We start from the raw sequence: 26337 nt of genomic DNA on the forward strand, positions 1-26337 counted from the left end.
TGTATGATTTTCATTATAATGTAATGAAAAATATGTATAGAAATAAAATTAACATTGTGTATTCAGATACTGATTCGTTAGTTTACGAAATACGAACTTCCAACTTTTTCGATGACATAAAACGAAAATTATTTTCTTACTTTGATACTTCAAATTATCCGAAAAATCACTATTGTTCTAGTGATCGTAGAAAAAATCAATCAGGTTATTTTAAAGACGAATTAAAATCTGAAATCTTATTAGTATTTATTACTTTACGTCCTAAACTCTATGCATACAGGGGCGTCATTTGGGGGGGGGGCAGACTATGGCAAATGCCCTACTCTAAAAATTTTTAAAAAGTCGGCAATTCTTTGTCCGATGATCAAATGCTAAAATCGGTTAATACTAAATAGTAAATTTGTATTTACTATTTTATACTCAGAAATCAGATAATATTATTTTCTTTTAAATACACATTCACGATTTATTAATATGTTGGGAAACACTGGCTCCTCCTCAACTTACGACAATCGTTATTACGCGAAATACTTCTATGGAATATCTAGAAAAATTCTAAAAATAGATATACAACAAATTGTTTGTGTTGATAATATCGATCGCCGATTGCCGACTTCCACGATCTAATCATTAACTACTAACTAGTATTATTAGTATTTAACTGGTATAATAATATTTCATCTGTTCTCTGGTATTACTACTATTAATGTTATTAGTTATTACTTTATACCGTGCTTTATACCTTAGAATATTCATATCTGAATTATTATTTTGTAATTAAATTATTAAAACATTAAGTTTAAAATGAGTGAAGTTTCGAATTCTAAAGTTTCTTCAAAAAAAAGAAAACGAATAAAACTAGAGTGTTTGATTTGTGGCAGTGTATTTGACGATGACTATCGTAGCAAACATGAAAATAACATACAAGGAGGAAAACGTGTACGGGTAAAGCATGTCGGAGCACCAAATAATCCTTTCGACTTAGCTCGACAAATTTCCAAACACAAGTAATTATTAAATAATTTTACTTTTATAACCTACTTGGCTTCTTTAATTATTTATATTATGTATTTTTATTATATTTCTTAATTATTTTATGATTTATATTTTATTTCAGATTAATAAAGAGTGATCTTACATCTGAGTTAATGGTAAATTTAATTTATTTAATACCTATTTATTTATTTTTTTGAAATTTTTTATAAATTAATTAATTTATAACTGAATTATTAGATATTACAAATTTTAAAAAATAAATGAAGTATATTTTATAATTACTTAAAATTTAATTGATGATTACTTTATTATGTGTATGCCATGTAGTCAGAACATCATGCATTTAATTTTAATGTGGAATTATTTTATAATTTGTTTCAGACTGAAGAGACTGATACTGATCTTAAGTCTAGCAAAGAGGAATGTCCTATTTTCCCTAATACTACATGTGATAAAAAAAATTCAGAATTCTCCTATGTCAGTTCTATCAGAAACAATTACATCTGGATCAATGGTAAATTTAATTATATCTATAAGTAATACCTCTGTGACTGTGAATCTGTAGTTTCTCTTTGTAAAACAGAAACATTAGGTATCTAAAATTTCATTAAAGCCACTATTTTAAAAAAAAAATTAAAAATGTAAATTTTAAGTTTATATATTAAAAATAATATTCTATTCACTCATGTAATATTTTTAGGGATTTAAAAATGAAATTCCATTTGATTTATCATTGACAAAAAATGATCCTCCTGCTCAACCAGAACTTGCAGCATTTCCATTAACCAATAAAAGACATTTTTCTTCATCTTGGTATAGTTTATATCGTTGGATTGAATACTCTATCATTAATGATTCAGTCTATTGTTTTCCGTGCAGACATTTTACTGCTCACATGATTTCACCTGGAGAAGTTAAAGGTAACATTCCATTCATAGATTATGGCTTAAAATGCTGGAAAGAACCAAGAAAAAAATTCACTAGCCATTCTCATAATAAAAGACATATTATTTGTATGGAGCGTTGGAATGACTATATGTTAATCAGAAATAATAATAAAAAATCAATTTCTCATTCTCTAAATGTAGCTAGAGTACAAGATATAACTGAAAACCGTAAACATATTATGTTTTTACTTAAAGCTACACTCTTTCTTGCTAAACAAGGTTTAGCATTTAGGGGACACAATAAAACTGACAATTCCAATAATAAAGGCAATTTTATTCAATTATTAGAAATGTTTGCTGACGAATCACTGGCAGTTAAACTTAAGTCAAGATATGGACACTATACATCCCCAGAGTATCAGAATGATTTAATTCACATTATAGCTAGTTGTACTAGAAAAAATATTCTTAGTAAAATATCATCTATTGGTGTATATACAATATTAGTAGATGAAACCAAAGATATTTTTTTCAAAAAAAATAATTACAAATAGAAATAATATAGGTACATATTTATGTATAAAAATTACAGTTTTCTAACATCATCGCTAAACGGGTTATAAGTTATAATCTGATCATGTAAAATTAAACAATAAGCTGTAGTTTTCTCAGGAATAACCGTATCCGTTTCAAATTCTACTCGTAGGTCTATGGTCGATGATTTTACGTTATCATTCTGATGCGATAAATCGACAACGAAGATTGGAACATATGTTTGAAAAACATTTTTAGATAACAATGGTTCAGAATAATCTCTCTCGTAATACGATTTTTGAAAGTCTGTATAGGCTTTATACAGTAAGCTGATGGTATTTTTTTTTAAAATCAGCACGAAAGTTTTCATATGGAAACACTTCAGAATTTAAGTGTACTTTAAGATTTTTTTAGTTGGCAGTGGTCAAAGCGCCCAGCGTCGTTTTCTATATTTTTTTTTCTATCTGTTTGTAATCCAAACAAAATAAATCTAGGTTTTTCAAGCAAGCTGCTAGACTTTATCGTCCATGAATGTGAAGTATTTCTAGGTAGTACAGGATATTCACATAGATCCCAGGTTCTGAACGCACATGATAACGTTTTACGTGAATCTATCACTTTCAACAGTTTTAATTTTTATTTATCATTAACTCTGATTATAGGCATCTTCCATATCACTTTAATCAATTCAATCGTAATTTTTTTATTTTTTTCAACGTTTTCGGGGGTTACGGTTTGCGTCATACGTAATGTGTCTAAATCGGTAGATGAGCGATTTAAAATCAGTTGTTGATTGCAATTTAGTAATATTTTTTTATAATCTTCTCAAAATCCGAATAAATGTTTTAGAGGTATACAACCGGTAAATACATCGTTGCTCATAAAAGTTTTATTATCTTCGCCGTCCATGCCCGAGTCCCAAGCACAATTGTCTAACGTATTCAAGTCACTTGGTGTATATGAACAGTATGCTTTCAGGCAAGACGAGACTCCGGGTGATTTCAATTTTTGTATTTCTATTCCGTTTATTTCATATCGCATTTCGGAGAATAAAAATGTCAAACCATTATTCGAAAAACGTACGTCTCCTTCAGCTTCGTAAGGTTTTCTTAGCTTTCCTTCAATGTAAATATAACTTTCACACGGTAGAGTGTAAGATTCCATATTTTGAATATTTATTCTAATTTCATCATTGTATGAAAAAGACGTGTTTGAATACGGCGTGAACGAATGATATTGCATTTGAGTTATTTTACAATCGTCGACATAACCGGCCGTTACATCTAAATATGTGTCATCCATTATTGTAGTGAACGAAGAAAATCTAAGTTATTTTTCGTGAGCTTGAACTCGTTGTTTTTCGGTTTAGATTTAGGTTTTGACTTCTTAACTGCAGTCACTTTAATGACGGGTTTTTTTATTGCAGTAGTATTTATATTTAACTTAAGCGCCATCTTATCCGTGTGTTATTTGTAATCGAATCGTAATTGGTTCACCACGTAAATTTATCAATCGATCTTTATGATCTTTTAGTATGATTTCAACTTTACTTATAGAAGTAGTATTAAGACCATAAAAAACTAAATGTCTAGGCACTTCAACAATTGTATAGCTCACAGCAACAGTCGGATAAAATTCATGTATAATCTGGCTCGGCGATCCGTCACAAAATGAGTCGGTTATTAAGTTGCACTCTATTTTTATACAGTTTATTTTCATTATGTTGACTGTATTTTCAGATTCGTGTGTAGTACCAGTAGTATATACAACATTTCTAAATCCTAATAATGTTGCTATACTGTTTTCGATTGAAAAGTCAATCTCATGGCTACAGGATATCATACACTTTAACGTGTTACCATCTAATTTTAATTCGAAAAAAGTTATATAGTCTGGCTTCATCTTGTTTATAACAAACTCTAAATCTTCCAACTCATACGTTCCAGTAGGTATAATTACGTTTTCAACTTGTCCAATCATATTCCGAAAACCTATGGTATTGCAACCAGGTTCTATGTTTGGAATTGAATTATTTGTTAGCAAGCTCAAAAGACATATTTGTGCTGTATTTTCTACCTCTATGGGCGGAAAAAAATCGCATGACAGTTCACTCGAGTTCCCGTTTAACGTTATCGTGTACATGATAAAATTTGTATACACAAGTGTCCACAGTTTGATGTATTAAATCTCTGCTCTGTGTTATAATTGTAATTAATATCGCATCCTTGAAAATATTTCTGTACTTCTAGCGGAGGTGCTAAATTTCCAAAGCTGTCGTAATATTTTACTTTTTTCCGATTTTTTTATACGCTACCCAATGCGTACCTGTACCGTTTTCAATGTCCAAATTAACAATCGCCGATTCACATCGTTTAGGACGAACGGGCAACTTATCTCTAGTAAACACGCCGATGAAATGTGGTATTTTCAACAAACGCGCGATTTTTATAAGTTCGAAATCGTACAACGCTCTCTTGGGTAACGTAGATATTAGTTTTTTTTCGTTTTTACTCTCCCACCACCATTTTTATATGGTGTGATATATAGATCATCGCCTATTTTATACGAGTTGCCTTTATATGGTGTCAGGTACAAACCACTTCCCAAATTTGATGGAACGTTCCTCTTAAATTCATTAGCCACCTTAACAACGTTGGCAACTCCACCAGTCAGAACGCCTAGAGCTGATAAGCCGGCGAAAATCGGAATAAGTGGTAATACACCGCCTTTTTTCGGAATTTTTACTATTCTCGGAACTTTTGTCTTTGTAGATTTAAATGTTTTTCGTGCGACGGCTACACACTTTTTTGTTAATTTCATTACATTTTTTTCACCGAAATTTTTCTTTAAAACGTTAGTAGGATATAAATAGCGGTTCTGCTGCCCCCGCGCACCTCCCCCCCCCGCCCTCGTCTCGTCCCTGTCTCGTCCTTCTACTACGTCATGTCTCGTCCTTCCCCCCCCCCCTACCCCGCCCACGTCTCGTCCTTCTACACCATCATGTCTCGTCCTTCCCCCCCACCACCCCGCCCTCGTCTCGTCCTTCTACTACGTCATGTCTCGTCCTTCCCCCCCTACCCGCCCACGTCTCGTCCTTCTACACCGTCATGTCTCGTCCTTCCCCCCTCCCACCACCCCGCCCTCGTCTCGTCCTTCTACTACGTCACCGTATGTCTCGTCCTTCTGCCCCGTCGCCGTATGGATCGTCCTCCCCCCACGCACATCTCCACCCTCACCACCACCTGTTGTCATATATATAATTGTACACAGCATATTATTGTACATGGCATATTATTGTACACATATATTTATTTTGGAATTTATACATTTTAATGTGTTCACTTAAAATATTTGCAAAAAATATATAATATTCTGGGATAGAATCGAACCGGTATATGTACAAACTTAACCAAACATATTTTACCCACTTCGACTCTATCCCATTGAGAGATATTAACAAAACTGATATATTTAAAGAAATATAATATGGGTCATATAAAAACTATAGTTGCTCATTTGCAAAGATCTATATAATAACACCACACCTACTAGCGGGTGGCGCCACTAAACATTTTCGAAAATCAGATTTAAAGAAATATAATATGGGTCATATAAAAACTTATTAAGGTAGATGGTCATTTTCAAAGATGCATATAATAACATGACACCTACTAGCGGGTGGCGTCACTATACATTTTCGAAAATCAGATATATTTAAAGAAATATAATATGGGTCATATAAAAACTTATTAAGGTAGATGGTCATTTTCAAAGATCCACACCTACTAACGGGTGGCACCAGTGCCGCGCCACTATACATTTTCGAAAACCAGATACATTTAAAGAAATATAATATGGGTCACATGAAAAACTATAGATGCTCATTTGCAAAGATGTATATAATAACACTACACCTACTATCGGGTGGCGGCACTAAACATTTTCGAAAATCTGACGCCACTAAACATTTTCGAAAATCAGACGCCACTATACATTTTCGAAAACCAGATACATTTAAAGAAATATAATATGGGTCTCAATGATCATTTTTGAAAACTAATATCAAGATCGCATTTTAAGAAAAAGACGGGTATTTTTCAAAGTAAAAAGGTACACCCCCTATTAGTGGGGTTGTTAGGTACATTTTACGAAAAGCAAACATAGTTTTCGATTATTCAGTGTTATATTTACCGCGTACAAGGCAGTACAAGATTTCTTCAGCTAACGAAAAATTCAACAAGTCCAAGCTGTTAAACGTAAGTATTTGGTTTTACAATAATAATTAAAATATTTTATAAGTATACATAATCTAATTCTTAGATGACGAACAACTACAATGAATTCGATATTCAAGAAATAATCAACGAATCGCCGATATTCCCGTCATCAATGATAGAAAGTACGACTATTCCATATAGTCCCATAGTAAGTTATTAATTTTAAAAATTATTTTTTTTTTTGAAATTAAATGAATTGTTATTATTTAGACTCCACCGGAAGCTTTTTCCCCTGACATGTTCCCGTCATCAATGATAGAGAGCATAAATGTTCCATATAGTGCAATAGTAAGTTATTAATTTTAAAATTTTTTTTTTTGAAATTAAATTAATTGTTATTATTTAGACTCCACCGGAAGCTTTTTCACCTGACATGTCCCCATCGCCAAGCATGTTACACATGCTTCCGTTGAAGACTCCTTGCGAGTTTCACAATTTGATTATCGGGGTTATTAAACAATGCGAGATCAAGTCTTCTTCCTGGGGTGACGATGAGGACGAAAATCACGCGCTGAATATGGCTATGGAGCGGTATGAAAATACCATCACCGCCGCTTCCGACGACGACTGGGGGGGTAACGAAGAAGAAAATGTTAGGTTAAATAACCTTATGGATATTTATGGTATTTAGGAATTGTAATACAAACATTTTTTTCATTTATATAATTGACTTATTATTTTAACTTAGTATTTAAATATTTCAAACATTCTGGTTAAAATAGTATATGAAAACGGTTCTCTACGAATATAAACCTTGCCATTTATTGTTACAATGGGTAATGTATTATGCGATCGCCATATAATGCAGGTGTTTTTAGGTCGTCCCATAAGACGATGGTCATTGTCAAGGACACGCACCCTGTTCGCCACGCCTATTGCGGGTGAGTATGGCTCCACCCTATAACATATTGGCTGAGATAAACAAATAATATTTTAGTAAAAACACGGATTTACCCCCTCCCCCACCAAAAAAAAAAAACACTGAGATTTCTGGGCACTTGCTCTGTTGTCCACCATTGCAGGATCATTATGCCACAGTTCTTTGTACGAACACCTGGCCTTTGGTACACTTCTGCTCTTCGTTATTACATTTTATAAGTTTTATATTTTTTAACGTTATATATTTCATCATGTATAAATGCCAGCAGTGTGCCTCGGTTTTTAAGTTAAAAAAAAGTTTAGATAGACATGAAAAATTACATACTGGTATACTTTACCGATGCACAGTATGTGCAAAAACATTCAAAGACGAATCCAACTTGAGGAGACATTTGAAAAAAGTTCACGGTATTTATACAATTTTTTTTTTTATTTTCTATACTTTCAATATTAATTTATCTGTAATATTTTTCTAAGCTATCCTTCACGCACCCGCTACATTGAGTCCTCAACGAGAGAGTGTTATTAAGTATGCACCTCGTATTAACCGACCTGCTGTTCCAACCGACAGTTCAAACATAATGTCAGATGATGACATTTGTATGGCTGCCATGGCCAACTTTGAACAAGAACAGGAGGATCGAGAATACTGTATTGAAATTGCACCGCAAATTTTTGTTCCTGATATTCAGGCTGGTTGTTCAAACATAATGTCTGATGACGACATTTGTATGGCAGCCATGGAAAATTTTGAAAAAGAAGTGCAGAACGTTAATAAAGGTTAGTGTTATTTATTACGATCGAATTAATTAGATTTTTTTTTTTTTTAAAAAAAAAAGACTGCGATTTTATTTGTCCACCTTGGATTAACAATTTTTTTTTTTAAATTTAAGATTCTTATACTACCGGTGTTAATGGTAAACGCGTTTCCACCGCCAACACCTCATCCGCTGTTAGGTCGAAAAAAAAGCGTATACATTTTGTACAATCCCCCGGTTTTGTAGAAATCTCAGCCTCTAAAGCCCGAACAGTTGTGTGGTACTATGCTAAAAATACGGGGGGTATCCAAAATTATACTGACTTTCTCCGCTCTCTCGAATCCGAATTAAAGCAGTTGTTAAAAACACGAGTACAGGAGCATCCTATTAAGTTCAATTTAAAGCTTGAGGCCAGCTAAAGTATTCCATCAGTGCCTAATTCAATGGAGAATAGGGCATTTAAAACATCTGCGGTCGAGATTTTTGTAGAGAGCGATATTTCGACAATAATACAGGGGGCGTATGATAAATTGTTAAGTGAAAACGAAACATACGCAAGTAGAGGGAGCGGTTTACATTAGAAAGCATAGACGGGTTAATGTTGACTATATATAAATATATGCCGATGGGAGGATCGTCATACATACAGTTGCCTGCGTTTATTGATAGGAAACGGGCCACTATTAACCCTCAAAATGTAGACCAGCAATGTTTCAAGTGGGCGATTCTCGCGAGATATGTAACGGGGCCGGTGGCATGTCGTGTCGGTGACAATTATAGACAACATGAAGGCAAGTATAATTTCGAAGGCATTTCCTTTCCAACGCCTTTATCTGATATAAAAAAATTCGAAAAAAATAATACACGCGTGTCCATAAATGTTTACGGCCTTGAAAAAAAATTTATTCCGACAAAAAAATATCCGACTTACAATGTATACCCAATTCGTGTAGTTGATGAGGAGAAGTCGGACCATTTTGACTTGCTTTTTACAACGAGTGATGACAACTCGCACTACACGTATATAACTAGTTTGTCGCGACTCGTACGGTCGCAAAAAACTAGATATGAACATTCGGTATATTTTTGTAAGCGATGTTTTTGTACTTTTGATAATAGACTACTAAAGTTCAAGTGTAATGGACGTGAGGCGTTGGAAGAGCACAAATTATTCTGTGGGGTACATAAGCCTATTTTTCCGGAAATGCCAAAAGAGGGGGAATGTACAAATTTTAAAAAATGGAAAAATACCGTTAGACAACCATTTGTTATTTACGCTGATTTCGAGGCCTTATTAGTGAAAACGGACGAGGTAAAGGGTGGAAATACAAAAATTATTCAGAAACATGAGGCGATGAGCTACGGATTTTTGGTTAAGGCAAGCGATGACGTGCCGACGGAGCTCATCGAAGAATATGAAATACCTACAGTGCCGGTAGTATACAGAGGCGATGAACAACATGAGGACGTAGCAAAATGTTTTGTTGAGGCTATAGTTGCGGTCAGTTGGAAAATTGAAAAGTTAATGAAAACTAACATTCCTTTGACCATGACCGCAGAGGAAGAAAAAGCACATCAAGAGTGTAATACGTGTAATTTGTGTAACTGTATTTTAGTCAGTGGCGAAAAAGTTAGAGATCATAATCATCTGAACGGCAAATTTAGGCAAACTTTGTGTTCAAAGTGTAACTTAGAGTTACAACAGCCTAAATTTGTACCGGTATTTTTTCATAATCTTTCCAACTATGACTCGCATTTCATAGTCACTGAACTTGGATTTGATACTGAAAGCATATCCGTTATTCCGAATAGTGAAGAGAAATTTATATCTTTTACAAAACATATAAGTAGTAAGTTCACTATTCGGTTTATCGATACGTTCAGGTTTATGGCGTCTAGTTTATCGTCTCTGGCTGAAAACTTAATTACACAAAATTTCGAAAACTTCCGTGAGACAGCTAAACATTTTGTCCGCGAAGATATGCCTCTTGTTACTCGGAAAGGTGTTTACCCGTACGAGTACACAGATAGTTGGGACAAGTTGGATGAGTCATGTTTACCGGGGGAGGATGATTTTTATAGTACACTAACCGAGTCGGGGATTAATGAGGAAGATTTCAAGCACGCGAAGGCGGTCTGGGACAACTTCAAGCGCAAGACGTTGGGCGAGTACAGCGATTTATATTTAAAAATCGATGTTTTGTTGCTGGCCGACGTTTTTGAAAACTTCCGTGACGTTTGCATGTCCAAGGATAATTTGGACACAGCCCACTATTACACAGCACCAGGCCTGAGCTTTGATGCGATGTTAAAGTATACAGGTCAAAAATTAGAACTTTTGTCTGATTACGATATGTTGCTGATGTTTGAGAATGGTCAGTACATCAATATTATTTTTGTAAAAAATGTTTTTATAATAATTTATATAATTAATTTTTAGGTATTCGTGGTGGTCTGGTTCAAGCGAGCATGCGATATGCAAAAGCCAATAATTTAAAGTCCCCGAATTATGACGAAACGAAGGAGAAATCTTGGTTGGTGTATCAAGATTGTAAGTATAATTTTATATACATTTTTATACATTTTTTTTAACAATTTTTTAAACTTTAATAGGTAACAACTTGTACGGTTATGTAATGTCGGAGTACATGCCGTATGGTAATTTTAACTGGGTTGAGCCAAATTTAGACGGTTTGAGCGATTTAACTCCCAAATCGGCTAGAGGCCGTGTATACGAAGTAGATATATCATACCCGAAACACTTGCACGATAAGCATAATGATCTGCCATTCCTACCACAAAATAGTATACCACAAGGCTCAAAAGTGCGGAAACTTATGGCGACGTTTGAGCCTAAGGTAAACTATATTGTGCATTATAGGAATCTGCAGCAGGCAATCGATAACGGGTTGATAGTTGAAAAGGTAAATATTTAATTTTACATTATTTTAAAATAAATGTTTTAACTTTTTTTTTTTTTATAGGTACATAGAGTCTTGGAGTTTAGCCAGTCGGATTGGCTGGCCAAGTATATTCAGTTAAATACCGATATGAGAAAGAAGGCCAGAAATGATTTTGAAAAAGATTTTTTCAAGCTCATGAATAATGCGATTTTTGGTAACTACTGTTAAACTTTTTAAAACTTTTTAAAACTTTTTTTCAACTTTTTTTTCAACTTTTTTTTTTTTAACTTTTTTTTTTTTTACAGGGAAAACGATGCAATCTAAACGCAAGGAAATAAAAATGGAGTTGGTATCATGCGAGCGCCGACTCCAAAAACTGATAAATAAAACTACATTTAAACATTGTACAAGATATAGCGATACCCTTAGCGCTGTTACTTTAGCAAATAAAATAATCAAATTTGATAAACCTATATATATTGGTAAAAATTTACTTTATATTTTTATATTTTATATTTTATATTATACATTGATCAATAAATTTTTATTTTTTATTTTCTATAGGATTCGCGGTATTGGACATTAGCAAAACTTTGATGTATGATTATCATTATAATGTGATGCAGAGGCACTATGGTGAAGACATTACGCTTATGTATACTGACACAGGTAAATGTATATTAAAACTATTCTCTTGTGTATTTATTAATTAATATCATTATTACAGATTCACTAGTGTATCACATTATGACTGATGATTTTTACTCTGACTTGTTGGAAAATCCAAACTTGATGGATAGGTTAGACACGGCAGACTTGCCATCTAACCATCCGTGCTATACAACAGCACGTAAAAAGGTGCCAGGTTTTTTTTCTGACGAGTCAAAGGGTGATATTATATCAGAGTTTTGTGCGTTGAGGGCGAAATCTTATGCATATAAGATTCACTCATCAAATACGTCCGATACTGCAGGAAGGGAGAGTATTAAAGCTAAGGGGGTCCGACGTCATGTGGTTAAGAATCACATGACTTTAGAGGACCACAGAAAATGTCTGTTTGGGGAAGCCGGTGTGAAGGCTTACCAAGAAAATGTGTCTATTAGATCATTTAAGCACAAGCTGTTGACAATCAAAACAAATAAATTGACGTACAACAGTTATGATGATAAGCGGGTTGTGCTATATGATAAAATAAACACACTAGCTCATGGACACTACTGTATAGAGTAAGTTATCATAATTATATTTAAAAAATAATTTTACTAATTTTACTTATAATTTTATAGAAAAGATGAATCTGAGTATTGGCCTGGACTCGATTTGTTGGTGCATTCTGATGGCGAGCCATGGACAGATTCAGAAAAAGAATTACATAGATTGCTTGTACAGTGTTTAATGGAATAGTTATACCCTCCATTTTTGTAAACTGTTTATTTATAAAACCATGTTATTTGTTTGATGTATATATATATATAATTAATTATGTTGTAGTATGTTTCGGATAAAATGAATGTAAATATAAAACAATGTTAAAATGTAAATATTATTATATTTGTTAAAAAATTATGTTACAATAATAAATGTTAAAATATTATGTTAAAAAAATTATTATGTTACAATAATAAAATGTTAAAATATTATGTTAAAAAAATTATGTTACAATAATAAATGTTATAATATTATGTTAAAAAAATTATTTTACAATAATAAATGTTAAAAAAATTATGTTACAATAATAAGTGTTAAAATATAATATTTTTATGTTCACTCCTTAGGTTTCTTAATTTCAGCGATATTTTCTGCATCATTTTCTACAAGGTCAGATATTTGAGATTTCATGTAGTCCACATTATCTTCGAGATCAGATACTTTAAATTTAAATTTCGGTTAATTGTTCGATATTTGATAATTTTAGTTCAATAATCTTAGTGTTATTTTCAAGTTGACTCATTTTTTGATTTAATTCAAATCTAATTATTTTTATAGAGTCATCGAGTTTAGAAATAGTTTTTTAGTTTCACCAGCTTGTGAACTACCAAACACATTCATGACTAAAATTATTTTTAAAAAGTATATTACCATATCATGAACATTATTCGGCGATGATTTTTGTTGAGCGCATTTCTTGTCTATGTACTGAACAATCTCATGATATTGTTTCATAACTAACGGAACGGAAAATACTTCTTTTCGCACGATGGTCTCGAATATACATTTTTCAAGATATTGAAGACGCATAAGATCCGCCCGATTCAACAACACTCTGCAGCCCTCACGATTTTTTGCTTCCATAACTAGTACATTTTCTCCGCTGTAAATCATACTCGATAGTTTATTTTTTTCATCTTCATAAAATATTATTCGCTTATACTTATGTGTGTGTGGCTAATATGAACGATAATATATTTCCCATATATGAGAATATTTTTTTCATAAGATCAACAGTAATAAGCACATACCGAGAAGAAGTTAACACATGAACAACGACTTGAAATTTTTCACTAGGATCAATACCGATTTGTAAAAACTTACGGGCTGCAAAGTCGATTGTATAGCTTAAAGAATCAATGAGTTCAGCTGGTGGTGAAGGTGGTACATAAGTATATCTTCTTTTTGTAGAAGGAAGTGTTATCAGCGATTGAGCCAGCCATATTAAATCACTTATAAAAATAATAAACACTGAAAAAAGACTTAGAGGACGGTCGCGAAGTGCAAGTGTTAAATAGTATAAGGCTGAAGATAGACTGAATGATGGTCTGCACACGTGCAGGCAAGTGTTTGTTAAATTCGAGACATTATTAGGTGGGGTGAAAATTATTAGGTAGGGATAAGGGCTTTAATATATACAGATTGCATGTTAAAATCATATATGTATACAATAATATGATGTGTACAATAATATGCTGTGTACAATAATATGCTATGTACAATTATATATATGATAACAGGTGGTGGTGAGGGTGGAGATGTGCGTGGGGGGAGGACGATCCATACAGCGACGGGGCAGAAGGACGAGACATACGGTGACGTAGTAGAAGGACGAGACGAGGGTGGGGTGGTGGGAGGGGGGAAGGACGAGACATGACGGTGTAGAAGGACGAGATGTGGGCGGGGTGGTGGGAGGGGGGAAGGACGAGACATGACGGTGTAGAAGGACGAGACGAGGGCGGGGTGGTGGGGGGGAAGGACGAGACATGATGGTGTAGAAGGAGGGGTCGAGGGCGGGGTGGTGGGGGGAGGACGAGACATGACGTAGTAGAAGGATGAGACGTGGGCGGGGTAGGGGGGGAAGGACGAGACATGACGTAGTAGAAGGACGAGACAGGGACGTGACGAGGGCGGGGGGGAGGTGCGCGGGGGCAGCAGAACCGCTATTTATATCCTACTAACGTTTTTAGTTGCTTTTACCGCTGCTTTAAACCCACAACCACCACCAACTTTACGTTTAGCCTTCATGGCGGTAGTCACACCCCAAGCTACAGCTTTTTTTTTTAAACCAGAATCTTTCGATTTCAACCTTTCCTAGGCTCGCTGTTTTAATATTATATGATCAACTTCGTTACGATCGGCGAAAAAGTATGCGATATCGTGGTCTCTACACGCAGCGTCTAACGTGTTTATACCTTTATCACCACTAACTAAACGTTTTTTCAATTTTGTACCAGGTCCACAGTATTGATAACCTACAAAAAAAAAATTAAAATATTATTATTATTATTTTTATGATAATATCGGATTTAATAAACTTACCAGGTACGTGAAGTTCGACCGGTAATTTGTTTATAAGCGTGTTAATAAGCCCGCCACCTTTATTCTTGTTGCTTCTTCGAGCGAGTGACATTGTGTACTGATGACATTCTCATCACAATATAGATATTTATATCAAAATGAAATTCATTAAACAAGAAACCGAGCTTACAGTTGAGAACCTAGATCCACCTACCTTTCTACCTAATAAGATACGTGCGCTTATTGTGGGTCCGTCCGGCTGTGGAAAAACGAATTTAATGTTTGCATTATTAACTAATATAAATGGAATAAGATTTCACAACGTTTACATATATTCGAAAACTCTGGATCAACCGAAATATAAAATGTTGAGTAATATCTTATCAGATATCGAAGGAGTACAATTATTTACGTTCTACGAAAACGAACAAGTTATTGAACCTGAAAAAGCCCTATCAAACTCTGTGTATATTCTAGACGATATTTTGACAGAGGGGCAAGGAGTATGTAGATCAATCTTTGCAAGGGGAAGGCATAACCTTATAGATGTGTGCTATCTAGCTCAGAGTTATTCAAGAGTACCAAAACAACTTTTGCGTGATAACGCTAATCTTATCGTTTTATTTAAACAAGATGAAACTAATTTAAAACATGTTTACATGGAGCATTGCTCTGGTGATATGTCGTATACAGAATTTAAAGATTTCTGTACATCGTGTTGGCGTAAAGGCAGATTTGAGTTTATCGTAATAAACAAAGAGTGTGAACGCGATAATGGGCGTTATCGTCACGGCTTCGATACGTTTGTTATTATATAAACTTACGTTTTTTAAAAAACATCTCATTCACGATCATGGACGCCAGTGGTGAAGTACTCGAAGAATTGATAAAAGCAAAAGAAAATATTAAACGAAAATACTGCATTAAAACAAGGAAAAGCCGATATTCAATCGATAGTAACAGAAACATTTAAACCGATTATCGATCCGTTGAACGAAATACAAAAATCTACTTTGGATAAAACTATAGACAACACTGAAGATTTACATTTTTATCAAATACATGAATTGTTAGATTCATACAGCATAGACAAGACCTATGGTCCTAAATTACAGCCTAATAAAACGGTACGTTTAGGTAAAAAAGAAATCAAACTTGTCGGAAATACGATAATTGTTGATGATACTACATACCCATTAACACAGGGTCTCTGTAGTTTAATATTTTCAAAAGCCCCGAAATTATATACCGAAAACGATTTAAAAACATATAAATCTATATTAATTCAAACATCAGCTCATTTAACGTCAAACAGCAAACAAATTAAAAAAGGCGGTAATAAATACAGAGATATAATCACAACATTATTTCCATCTGGTAGTGGACTATCTGTACAATTACAGAAACATACACTTCAATATTGGAACGATCCGAATGAATTAGTTTCCCGTTTAAAACTACTATTAGCATCAAAAGCTGCTGGCAATACTGGTGTTTCCAACGAAATACTATCAATTTTCGAAGAATTACGCGAAGCTGGTTACATAAAACGTATACCAAATGTCTAAGCGAGATATCGCATTTGAACTACACAAACCTGCTAGAAAAAATTACATAAGACGTATAGTTAATGTATACGGAAAAAATGATCTATGGCAAGCTGATCTGGTTGAAATGATACCATATTCGAAAAAAAATAAAGGTTACAAATATATTCTATGCGTCATAGACTGTCTTACGAAATTTGCATGGGCGATAGCATTAAAATCAAAAACTGCTAAAGAAGTTTCAAATGCAATGTCGAAAATACTACTCAAACGTTCACCAAAACTACTACAGCTTGATAACGGAAAATAATTTTATAATACAACATTCGATAAATTGACGAAAAAGTATAACATACACAAATATTCAACGTATAGCACCATGAAAGCATTCATTGTAGAACGTTTTAACCGTACATTAAAAGAAAAAATGTTTAGAGAGTTTACTGCACGAGGTTCATACAATTGGATTTCTATTTTACCTTCATTGATTAATGAGTATAATAATACAAAACATAGAACAATAAGGATGACTCCGACACAAGCTGATTTAGATCCAACATCAGTTGAAATAAAAACACGCAAAATTATTAATAGAAAAAATAGTTTAAAAATTGGTGATTACGTTCGTATAAGTACATATAAAAGTGTATTTACAAAAGGTTATTTACCAAGTTGGTCTGCGGAAATATTCAAAATTATCAAAATTAATCAAACCATGCCTATTACATATCAATTACAAGATTATACAGAAAAACCAATTGCTGGCTGTTTTTACTCTGAGGAAATATGTAAAACAAATTACCCAAACGAATATTTAATCGAAAAAATTATTCGTAGGAAGGGGAAACAGATATTTGTAAAGTGGCAGGGGTTTGACAATACACATAATAGTTGGATAAATATAAGTGACACCAGGGGCGTAATTAGGGGGATAGATCCCCCCCCCAAACTTTTTTTTTACTGCTAACATTTCATGAAAGTATTGGTTATGACTATTCAAACTATAGGTACTCTCATTTCCAAAGCAAACATTTTATTTTTTCTTTAAAATAATAAATTGTAGTTTAAATATAGGTACTTATAATTAATTAAATGTATTATGCTTGCAAGTTGTGCCAGATTAAATTAAATTATATTATTATAATATTATGATGGTACTGCAACGCGGCCTACGATAATTCTGACAGTCCGACCGTTTGTATACTTATAGGTATTTCTGATTCTAAAAATAAGACATTCCGGTTGTTATCGAAAGCACACGCGCACATATATATATACAAGTATACTAACGATAAGTATACACACTCGCGTCAATGCACAATAGAACCCTGAACTGTCTGAACAATAATTTTGGGAAGTATTTTGTTTGATTATAATATTATATAATACAACCGTATACGACGATACGAGTTCGTATATATTTATTGTCAGACGTCTGAGACGTCAGTTGTCACGAATGTCTAGTAGCCCGAGTAGCCACTAGCCAGTAGGTACTATTGGTGTTAAATAGTAAACATTATTAAAGTTTTAGTAGTTGTACAATGGAACAAAAAAGAAAGAATACTTTTGCTTCATATTTTATAAAAAAAAACAATTCATGTGAAAAATTAATTAAAATTGATGATCATACCAAGGTGAGAATGACTAAATTATACTCAATATTATTTTCCTAATTGCGTGGATGTGATTATTACCTATTACCTAGATTAATGAATGTGTTGTTTCCAAAGAAGTTACTAAAATCACAGAAAATGAATCTAAATTACATGATACTTGTTTAAATAAGGTAAGAATTTAATAAAAATTAATGCAATTTACATACTTAGGTAATATAATTTTATTTATTTATCAATTAAATTATTCAAATTGAGACTGTATACATGAGTATGAGAACGAACTTTTATGAGTTAGGTATTGTCTACTGGCTGACAAATGTAACAAATGCATTTTTGACTTTATACTTTATATTTAAAGTTTATAATTATATCATTTGATTTAGAAATGTAATAACCATTTATTTGTATTGTACATTACATATTTTTAAGATTGACAGCTTAAACACAGTTCATCGCTTCAATGATATTGGTAACTTTGCAAACCAAATTAATTTGACTGATGCTGATAAATATTTAGTAAGCTTGCTTTGAAATCATCTAAACATATTAAAACTACTAGGTAGTCTTTAATAAAAAAAAAATAATTACACAAATATAAACAATTACAATTTTATTTTATTATAATATAAGCATCTTATTTTTATAAATACTTACAAATTTGTGGGTACCGCCTTCAAATTATACTTTTCCGTTGAGTTTAAAAAATGAAAAGCGTAAGCTGCGATTTCAATTTAAATGGCTTTTGGAATTTAATTGGTTAGCTTACTCAGAAGCGAAAGGTGGAGCATTTTGCAAATATTGCTTGGTTTTTGTAAAAGTTGGTGGAAAAAATAGGCAACCTTTAGGAAATTTTGTCAAAACAGCTTTTGATGCATGGAAAAAGGCAAAACAGGTTATTATTTTTTTTCATTTATACCTACGTCTTGTCGTAAAAATAAAATATGTATTACATCTAGGCCTTTCGTGAACATTCTGAAATGATCTATCATACATCATCTACTCTGGATGCAGATCATTTTTTAAAAGTGTACTCCAAACTTGAACCAACAATAATAAACCGATTGGATTCTAGTAGGTATGTCATATTACTTAATTGATGTAAACATTTTTTACCTGATATATAGAATATAGATAACTAATTATATTTGTAAATGTCTTAATTAGAGTTGAGCAAATCAAAGAAAATAGAAAACGTCTCATTCCTATAATTGAATGTATTATTTTATGTGGCCGCCAGGAAATTGCCTTGCGAGGTCATAGGGATGCTGGCAATATTTTTAGTTAGTAAATTGCATTTAAGATTATTAATAATATTAATAACCCTGTATGTTTCAGTTTGAACATGTTAATTTAATTACAATTTTTAAATTTATTACAGCTCATGATACATCTAATCAGGGAAACTTCAGGTCAATTTTGTTGTATAGAAGTACGGCGATGAACATTTAAACAGCATACTCCAAACACCTGGTCGTAATAAGTATATTACACCACAAATCCAAAATGAAATCATTTCATCTTGTGGAAATTAAATATTACAAACCATCGTGAAAAAATTTAACGATTCTCAGTGCTTCTCGGTTTTAGCTGATGAAACCACAGATATATCTGTGACTGAACAGCTTGCTCTGTGTGTTAGGTATATCGATAAAGAAAACAATGCTAATGAAAGCTTTCTTAAATTCATTCAAGTGCAGAGTTTATCTGGAAAAAACTTGGCAGATTCTATTTTGAATGGTAAGTATTGTAATTGGGATTTATTCATTGTATTACCTAATTACCACTTAATTATTTATTTATTTTATTATATTTATATTTATACATTTTTTTTTTTTTTTAATTATTTATTTGTTTTTTTTTTTATTACTACTTAATGTTCTAATTTACTAACATTTTACTGTTTTACAATTTTATATATAGGTTTAATGAGTTGTGGAATCAATTGTGATTTTTTGTATGGGCAGGGTTACGACACGACGGAGCAAGTAACATGTCTGGTCAATTTCAGGGTGTACAAGCACAAATAAGATCTAAATACCTTAAAGCACTTTATGTGCATTGTGCAGCCCACTCTCTAAACTTAGCAGTTTCAACTGCTAGTAATATTAAGCCAGTTAGAAACTGCTTGGGAATTATTGAAAAATTATATGTATTTTTCAATGCTCCGAAACGAAATGCAGTACTTTTGTCAGCTATTGAAAATGGCAATACTGATCAAAAGGTTAAGACACTTAAAAGGTTATGTGCAACGCGCTGGGTACAGAGGTATGATTCTGTTAACGATTTTATTGAACTTTTCGAATTTGTAGTTAACGCTTTAGAGTGCATAAGTAATTGGAATGATTCATCAGCTACAGATGCAACATTACTTTTAAAATCAATTGACTCAGAATTCATTATTTCTGTTAATATTGTTCAGGTAAAAAAAATACACATGTATAATAAATTGTTATTTATAAGTATTTAAAATGAGACATTATTTTGGTAGTTTGACCTTGGTACCTAACTTTATAATATGAGTTTTAAATTAATTTTATTTTTCATTATTTTTTTTAGCTAATGTTTTCATTCGGATTACCTTTATGCAAACAATTGCAAAAAATAAATATTGATTTAAAAGAAGCTATAAATTTAGCACAAGACACTGTTAATGAATTGAAGACAATTAGAAATAATTGTGATGGTGAATTTAATGACATATTTTCAAAAGCAAAGGTAATTATACAGCACATTTGTTTATTGTTTATGGTATCTACCACGTGTTTTATTTTATAATATTGTTCTTTATAGAAAATGGCTGATACGGTAGAGGTTGAGTTAAAATATAAAAGATTGGGAAAAAGACAAACCAATTGAGCTAATCCATTTACTGATCAAACCTCGGAATCATCCGAATCAACCATAAGTGTAAATGATTATTTTAAAATAACTGTGTTCATTCCATACATTGATTTTTTTATAAGTCAATTAACTGAGCGATTTTTATCACATTCCGAAGTATTTAACGGTAAGAATTCTAAAATATTTTTTAAATTGTAAATTTACTTATAACATTTTTTTTGCCAGGTTTTGGATGTTTGTTTTCAAGTAATGAGAATTTCGAAGAAGATGATAAATTACATTTTATGCAGTTAGTTGAATTTTATTCACCTCAGGTAGACAAAAATAATTCATTAACAGAGTTAAGACTTTGGCGTACAAAACTCAGGAGAACTAGCTGTATACCTAAAACTGGGATTGATGCACTTACAGAATGCAACAAAGAGATATACCCTAACATTTATTTATTATTAAAAATATTGTGTACATTACCCGTATCTACCACTACTCCTGAACGTATGTTTTCAGCTCTAAAAAGAGTTAAAACCTACCTACGGAATACTATGACTGAAGTAAGTAGCTCTCAACATTTGATTTATATTTCAAATTAATAATACTAACAATTTAAGTTATTTTTAGGATAGGTTAAATGGTTTGAGTATGTTGGCGGTCCATAGAGATGTCGAGGTTAATCCAGAAGATGTGTTAGATGATATTGCTAAAAGACCCCAGAAATTAGATCTAGTTTTGTAAAATAAATTATTTAAGCTACCTAATATTGTGTAATAGTTATAAAATATAATTTTATATTAACTCGTGTTTTTTAATCAACTAAAGTCTAAAAAAAAATTGTTCGGGTGCGAGGGGGGTAGGTTTCTGTATAAGGTGTACAGATTTTGCTAAAACGTATAATCCCCCCCCCCCAAACCAAATTCCTAATTACGCCACTGAGTGACACTAGAAAATAACTTAAGTTGAGTTTCTACTATGAACGTGTTCGGTAGTTCTCAGTCTGGTGAAATAAAAAAAATTAATTCAAATCTTGAACATTCGATTAAATCATATTCGGATAAATTAAATTAAATTGAACATTTAATTGAAGAAAATCATACATCTATTCAATTACAAGAAGAACAAACAGAAAAGTTGGAATTAACGTGTATAGATATAACAGAGCATATGATAAAAGCTGAAGTCACATTACAAACTATTCTAGAAGCTGTAAAAGATTTGAAAAAAACATTACCTGCTATACATAGTCAACTCAATACTATTGAAAATTATTTTAAAGACAAGCCATAATGTCTACAGTCATCATTGACATTCAATGCATTCTTGGAGCGAATAACAAATATATGATTAAAGAGATGTCTATTGTAGACACAGAAACATGGGCTACTCAACACTGGATTTTTAAAAATTCAAAATCTAATCAAGATAATAAACGTCGAAAAACTAATAAGTGGCTACAAAATTTTCATCAGCTATCTATAGATTACGGTGATATTGAGTATGAAGAACTTGGCAGAATATTGAATTCGTTAAAGTTTGACTGTATTTACACCAAAGGCGAACAGAAAAAACAAATACTTATAGAGTATATACCACACGTTGCAGTCATCAACATTGAAGACTTGGATTGTCCTCGATTGGATCAAATATGTGATGAAGAAAATTTACCTTGTTGTATCTTTCATAAGGACTTAAATCCTAAATATTGTACATTTTATAAAGTGTTTGCTTTAAGAAAATGGTTTGTAAATAATTCATAAAAATTGTAATCATGTTTTTTTTTTTTTATTTCAAATAAATAACATATTTTTTTTATTTCAAAATTGAGTTTTAATTCTATACCATACTAACTATAATATTGACAAAGAAAATGGTTTAAAGTAAAATATACAAGTACAAAAATATGACATAGGAAAAATTTAATTGTTTAATTCTAGATATTATGTATACAGAAACAATGTATAGAAAATATATTTACAAAAATTAAACAAGTATAAAAAATTATACATACAGAAATAATCTTTACAAATATATACAAATATATATATAAAAAAAAAAACTAACTATCTAGTTCTGCTTCGAGTTCCTCCCTATAAAATTCAAAATTATTAATTAAAAAATAATTAAAATATAATATATACTCACTCTATAGAATAGTGTCCATGAGCTAGGGTGTGTACTTTGTCTTTAAGTATAACCCTCTTATCATCAAAACTGTTATAAGTTAATTTATTGGATTTAATGGTCTTTAATTTGTGCTTGAATGAACGGATAGAGACGTTTGACGTTGTTACTTCCAAACTGGTATCACCAAACAAACACCGTTTATGATCTTGAAAGGTCATATGGTTTCTAACAACATGTCCACGGATTCCTTTTGCTTTGATTTTCTCCTTATCTTCTAAAATGTAAGCGTAGGACTTTGCACGGAGAGCACAAAACTCTCTCATAATACGTCCATCGGTTTCATCAGAAAATAGCCCAGGAATCTTCTTTCTTTCAGCAATGTAACACGGGTGGTCACGGGGTAGATTTTCAATGTCCTTTCGATTCAACAAGTTGGGATTGTTCAACAGATCATTGTAAAAATCATCAGTTTGAATATAGTATACCAATGAATCTAAAATAATAAATTAAATTAATAAAAGTATACCAATGAAACTAAAATAATAAATTAATAAAAGTACTAATAATAATAATTTACCTGTATCTGTATACATGAGCTCAATTTTATTATCATAATGTTTCTGTATTACGTTATAGTGATAGTCATACATTAAATACTTGGAAATTTCCTGCACTGCAAAACCTGATAAAAAATTTAAAATATTAAAAATATGACAATAAAAAATTAAAATGTTTATATTTACCTATATAAATAGGTTTACAAAAATCGATGATTTTGTTTTCTAATGCAACTGCATTTAGAGTTTCATTGTAAGTAACACAGTTTTTGAATGTTGACTGATTTATCAGTTTTTGTAAACGACGGTCACTAGACACCAGTTCCATTTTTATTCTTTTCCGCATAGACTCCATGGTTTTCCCAAAAACCCCATTATTTAAAAGTTTGAAAAAGTCTTTCTCAAAGTCATTTGCTGCTTTTTTCGCATCTCTGTGTTTAGTGCTATGTATGGAGCCAGCCATGGCGATTGATTAAACTGAAGTACTCTATGAACCTATAATAAAAAATAATTATATTATAAATGTAAAATAAAAACATTTATACATTTACTTTTTCAACTATGAGTCCATTGGCTATAGCTTGTTGGAGGTTTCGGTAATGAATAATATAGTTTTTTTTCGACTGAAGTGTTGCCATGAGTTTTTTAACTTTTGAACCAGCTGGGATACCGTTTTGTGGTAGGAAAGGTAAGTCGTTTTGTTTATCATGGAGTTCTTTCGGATAAGTAATGTCAACTTCATATATCCGGCCGATGGGTGATGTATCGTTCAAATCATTCAGCCCTTCTAGTTTAGGTTCAACCCACTTAAAAACCACCATAAGGCATGTGTTGTGACATTGCCCAACCGTACAGATTATTACCTAAAAAAAATAAATTTATATTTAATAATATTTAATTATATATATACTTACAATCTTGATAAATTAACCATGATTTGGACTTTGTTGGATCATAATTTGGGGTCTTTTCATTATTAGCTTTAGCATACCTCATACTTGCTTGTGTCAAACCACCTCAAATTCCTATAATAAATTTATATATAATTATTATAATTATCCTTTTCAATCATCAACAGCATATCATACTCTGTGAGTAACTCTAATTTGACTCTGGTATATTTTAACATACAATCAAAGGAGAATCCTGGTGCTGTATAGTAAAAAGATGGGTCCAAACAGTATGTGGTTAAACATAGGTCTCTGAAGTTCTCAAACACGTCAGCCAACAATAAAACATCAATTTTCAGATATAGATCACTGTATTCACCCAAAGTCTTGCATCCAAAGTGACTCCAAACAGCTTTTGCATGTTCATAATCTTCTTCTTGTATGTTTGATTCTGTTAGTGTACTGTAGAAATCTGCTTTCTCTGGTAAATTGGTTTGCTCCAGCTTGTTCCAACCATCCGTATACTCATAAGGGTAAACACCTTTACGAGTAACGAGTGGCAAGTCTGCGGTATTAAAATGTTTAGCTGTTTCTCTAAACTTTTCGAACCCTGGTGTTAATAAATTGTCCGAGAGTGTTGATAAACTTGAAGCCATAAATCTTAATGTGTCGATGAACCGTATTGAAAAGTTGTTGGAAACGTGTTTTGAAAATGAGATGAATTTTTCTTCACTGTTTGGTATTACAGAAATTCTTTTCACATCGAGACCGAGTTCAGTTACAATAAAATGTGCATCATAATTCGATAAATTGTGAAAAAAACATGGTACAAAATTTGGTGTTTGAAGCTTGAGGTTGCAGGTATTACACAATGTTTGTCAAAATTTACCCGATAAGTGACAGTGATCAGCAACTTTATGGTTTCCCACAGAGAAACCGTTTTTACATAAATTACATGTCTTACATAAATTATGTGCTTGTTGTTGTTCTGTAGTAAAGGTTATTGGTATGTTGGTTTGTAGTAATTTTTCAATGTTTTCAGCTATTTCAACGATACTCTTCACAAAATGTTCACCCACATTCTGATTATCTTCATCACCACGAAAAATTATAGGTGAAGTTGGAATATTAAATTGTTCAAGCAGTTCTGCGGGAACGTCGTTATTTGCTTTAACCATTAAACCATAACTCATGGCCTCGTGTTTTTGAATAGCTTTTGTATTGTTTCCACATTTTTCATCTGATTTTTTTAGTAGTGCTTCAAAATCAGCATATATAACTATCGGATGTCGTTGAGTTTTTTTCCATGCGTCGAATTCTAACATCGATCCGGGAGCAGGCATTCGAGGTAAAATTGGTTTGTGTTTTCCGCATATTAACTTGTGTTCTTCAAATCGTATGCGCTCATTTAATTCATATTTATTAATATTTAGAGGTTCGAACGATGTAAAGCACCGTTTACAAAATACAGCGCTTGCTTTATGTCGGGTTTTCTGTGATCGCACAAGTCGGGAAAAATTAGAGATGTAGGTAAAATGAGAATTTTCATCATCGGTTATTAGTAACAAGTCGAAATGATCTGTTTTTTTTCTTCGTCTACCACCTTCAATGGAAACACTTCATATTTTGGAAATTTTTGCGGTGGTTGGAATGTTTTTCGAGTCCGTAAACATTGACAGTTACATTAGGATTATTTTTTTCGAAAATGTTAACCTGATGTAATTTTGTCGGGAACGTGAGACCGGAAAAATTATATTTTTCTTCGTGCGTTGTATAATTTTCTATACGTTTTTTATTTGAACCTG

At 32.2% G+C, this 26337-nt stretch overlaps 6 protein-coding genes, 1 long non-coding RNA gene and 2 pseudogenes across 7 annotated transcripts; 6 read left to right on the plus strand and 3 right to left on the minus strand.

The window, feature by feature from the left end:
• Nucleotides 1-764: 764 nt before the first annotated feature.
• LOC126552653 (uncharacterized) lies at nt 765-3100 on the plus strand (annotated as a pseudogene).
• Nucleotides 3101-3242: 142 nt separating this feature from the next.
• LOC126552654 (uncharacterized) lies at nt 3243-3719 on the minus strand. Its single transcript, XM_050207362.1, has one exon. It carries the CDS (start codon nt 3717-3719, stop codon nt 3243-3245), a length of 477 nt encoding a protein of 158 aa, XP_050063319.1.
• Nucleotides 3720-5536: 1817 nt separating this feature from the next.
• Nucleotides 5537-7635, plus strand: LOC126551934 (uncharacterized). The gene is made up of 4 exons (XM_050206324.1): nt 5537-6673; nt 6738-6842; nt 6905-6982; nt 7041-7635. Exons 2-4 carry the CDS (start codon nt 6738-6740, stop codon nt 7323-7325), a joined length of 468 nt encoding a protein of 155 aa, XP_050062281.1. The 5' UTR covers nt 5537-6673; the 3' UTR covers nt 7326-7635.
• Nucleotides 7636-7839: 204 nt separating this feature from the next.
• On the plus strand, nt 7840-8896 carry LOC114125032 (uncharacterized). Its single transcript, XM_050206323.1, has 3 exons — nt 7840-7981; nt 8051-8353; nt 8467-8896. Exons 2-3 carry the CDS (start codon nt 8155-8157, stop codon nt 8748-8750), a joined length of 483 nt encoding a protein of 160 aa, XP_050062280.1. The 5' UTR covers nt 7840-7981; nt 8051-8154; the 3' UTR covers nt 8751-8896.
• A 1737-nt stretch (nt 8897-10633) lies between these two features.
• LOC126551947 (uncharacterized) lies at nt 10634-10965 on the plus strand. The gene is made up of 3 exons (XR_007605800.1): nt 10634-10706; nt 10772-10882; nt 10945-10965. It is a non-coding gene; the product is annotated as an uncharacterized LOC126551947 (long non-coding RNA).
• A 53-nt stretch (nt 10966-11018) lies between these two features.
• On the plus strand, nt 11019-12479 carry LOC126551919 (uncharacterized). The gene is made up of 5 exons (XM_050206312.1): nt 11019-11255; nt 11316-11448; nt 11540-11716; nt 11799-11903; nt 11962-12479. Exons 1-5 carry the CDS (start codon nt 11169-11171, stop codon nt 12462-12464), a joined length of 1005 nt encoding a protein of 334 aa, XP_050062269.1. The 5' UTR covers nt 11019-11168; the 3' UTR covers nt 12465-12479.
• A 4746-nt stretch (nt 12480-17225) lies between these two features.
• On the plus strand, nt 17226-21699 carry LOC126552655 (zinc finger MYM-type protein 1-like). The gene is made up of 10 exons (XM_050207363.1): nt 17226-17298; nt 18888-19018; nt 19083-19201; nt 19291-19406; nt 19505-19555; nt 19714-19863; nt 20091-20545; nt 20683-20841; nt 21282-21518; nt 21586-21699. The coding sequence occupies exons 1-10, from the start codon at nt 17226-17228 to the stop codon at nt 21697-21699; spliced, it is 1605 nt and encodes a 534-aa protein (XP_050063320.1).
• Nucleotides 21700-22983: 1284 nt separating this feature from the next.
• Nucleotides 22984-24105, minus strand: LOC126552656 (uncharacterized). Its single transcript, XM_050207364.1, has 4 exons — nt 23829-24105; nt 23663-23767; nt 23104-23578; nt 22984-23048 (listed from the first exon to the last, which is right to left on the minus strand). The coding sequence occupies exons 1-4, from the start codon at nt 24103-24105 to the stop codon at nt 23018-23020; spliced, it is 888 nt and encodes a 295-aa protein (XP_050063321.1). The 3' UTR covers nt 22984-23017.
• Nucleotides 24106-24181: 76 nt separating this feature from the next.
• LOC126551938 (uncharacterized) lies at nt 24182-24653 on the minus strand (annotated as a pseudogene).
• Nucleotides 24654-26337: the final 1684 nt, after the last annotated feature.

Source organism: Aphis gossypii, chromosome X (genome assembly GCF_020184175.1).
Source record: "Aphis gossypii isolate Hap1 chromosome X, ASM2018417v2, whole genome shotgun sequence".
Taxonomy (NCBI): Eukaryota; Metazoa; Arthropoda; class Insecta; order Hemiptera; family Aphididae; genus Aphis; species Aphis gossypii.

Bases quoted from the DNA above. Each gene is read 5' to 3' on its own strand.
- LOC126552654 (XM_050207362.1), bottom strand. From the start codon at position 3,719: ATGGATGACACATATTTAGATGTAACGGCCGGTTATGTCGACGATTGT.
- LOC126551934 (XM_050206324.1), top strand. From the start codon at position 6,738: ATGACGAACAACTACAATGAATTCGATATTCAAGAAATAATCAACGAA. The intron at 6,843-6,904 runs GTAAGTTATTAA...GTTATTATTTAG, and splicing joins CTATTCCATATAGTCCCATA to ACTCCACCGGAAGCTTTTTC. The intron at 6,983-7,040 runs GTAAGTTATTAA...GTTATTATTTAG, and splicing joins ATGTTCCATATAGTGCAATA to ACTCCACCGGAAGCTTTTTC.
- LOC114125032 (XM_050206323.1), top strand. From the start codon at position 8,155: ATGTCAGATGATGACATTTGTATGGCTGCCATGGCCAACTTTGAACAA. The intron at 8,354-8,466 runs GTTAGTGTTATT...TTTAAATTTAAG, and splicing joins AGTGCAGAACGTTAATAAAG to ATTCTTATACTACCGGTGTT.
- LOC126551919 (XM_050206312.1), top strand. From the start codon at position 11,169: ATGGCGACGTTTGAGCCTAAGGTAAACTATATTGTGCATTATAGGAAT. The intron at 11,717-11,798 runs GTAAAAATTTAC...TATTTTCTATAG, and splicing joins TGATAAACCTATATATATTG to GATTCGCGGTATTGGACATT. The intron at 11,904-11,961 runs GTAAATGTATAT...TCATTATTACAG, and splicing joins GCTTATGTATACTGACACAG to ATTCACTAGTGTATCACATT.
- LOC126552655 (XM_050207363.1), top strand. From the start codon at position 17,226: ATGCCTATTACATATCAATTACAAGATTATACAGAAAAACCAATTGCT. The intron at 19,019-19,082 runs GTTATTATTTTT...TATTACATCTAG, and splicing joins CATGGAAAAAGGCAAAACAG to GCCTTTCGTGAACATTCTGA. The intron at 20,546-20,682 runs GTAAAAAAAATA...TATTTTTTTTAG, and splicing joins TTTCTGTTAATATTGTTCAG to CTAATGTTTTCATTCGGATT.
- LOC126552656 (XM_050207364.1), bottom strand. From the start codon at position 24,105: ATGGCTGGCTCCATACATAGCACTAAACACAGAGATGCGAAAAAAGCA. The intron at 23,768-23,828 runs GTAAATATAAAC...ATTTTTTATCAG, and splicing joins TTGTAAACCTATTTATATAG to GTTTTGCAGTGCAGGAAATT. The intron at 23,579-23,662 runs GTAAATTATTAT...TTATTATTTTAG, and splicing joins GCTCATGTATACAGATACAG to ATTCATTGGTATACTATATT.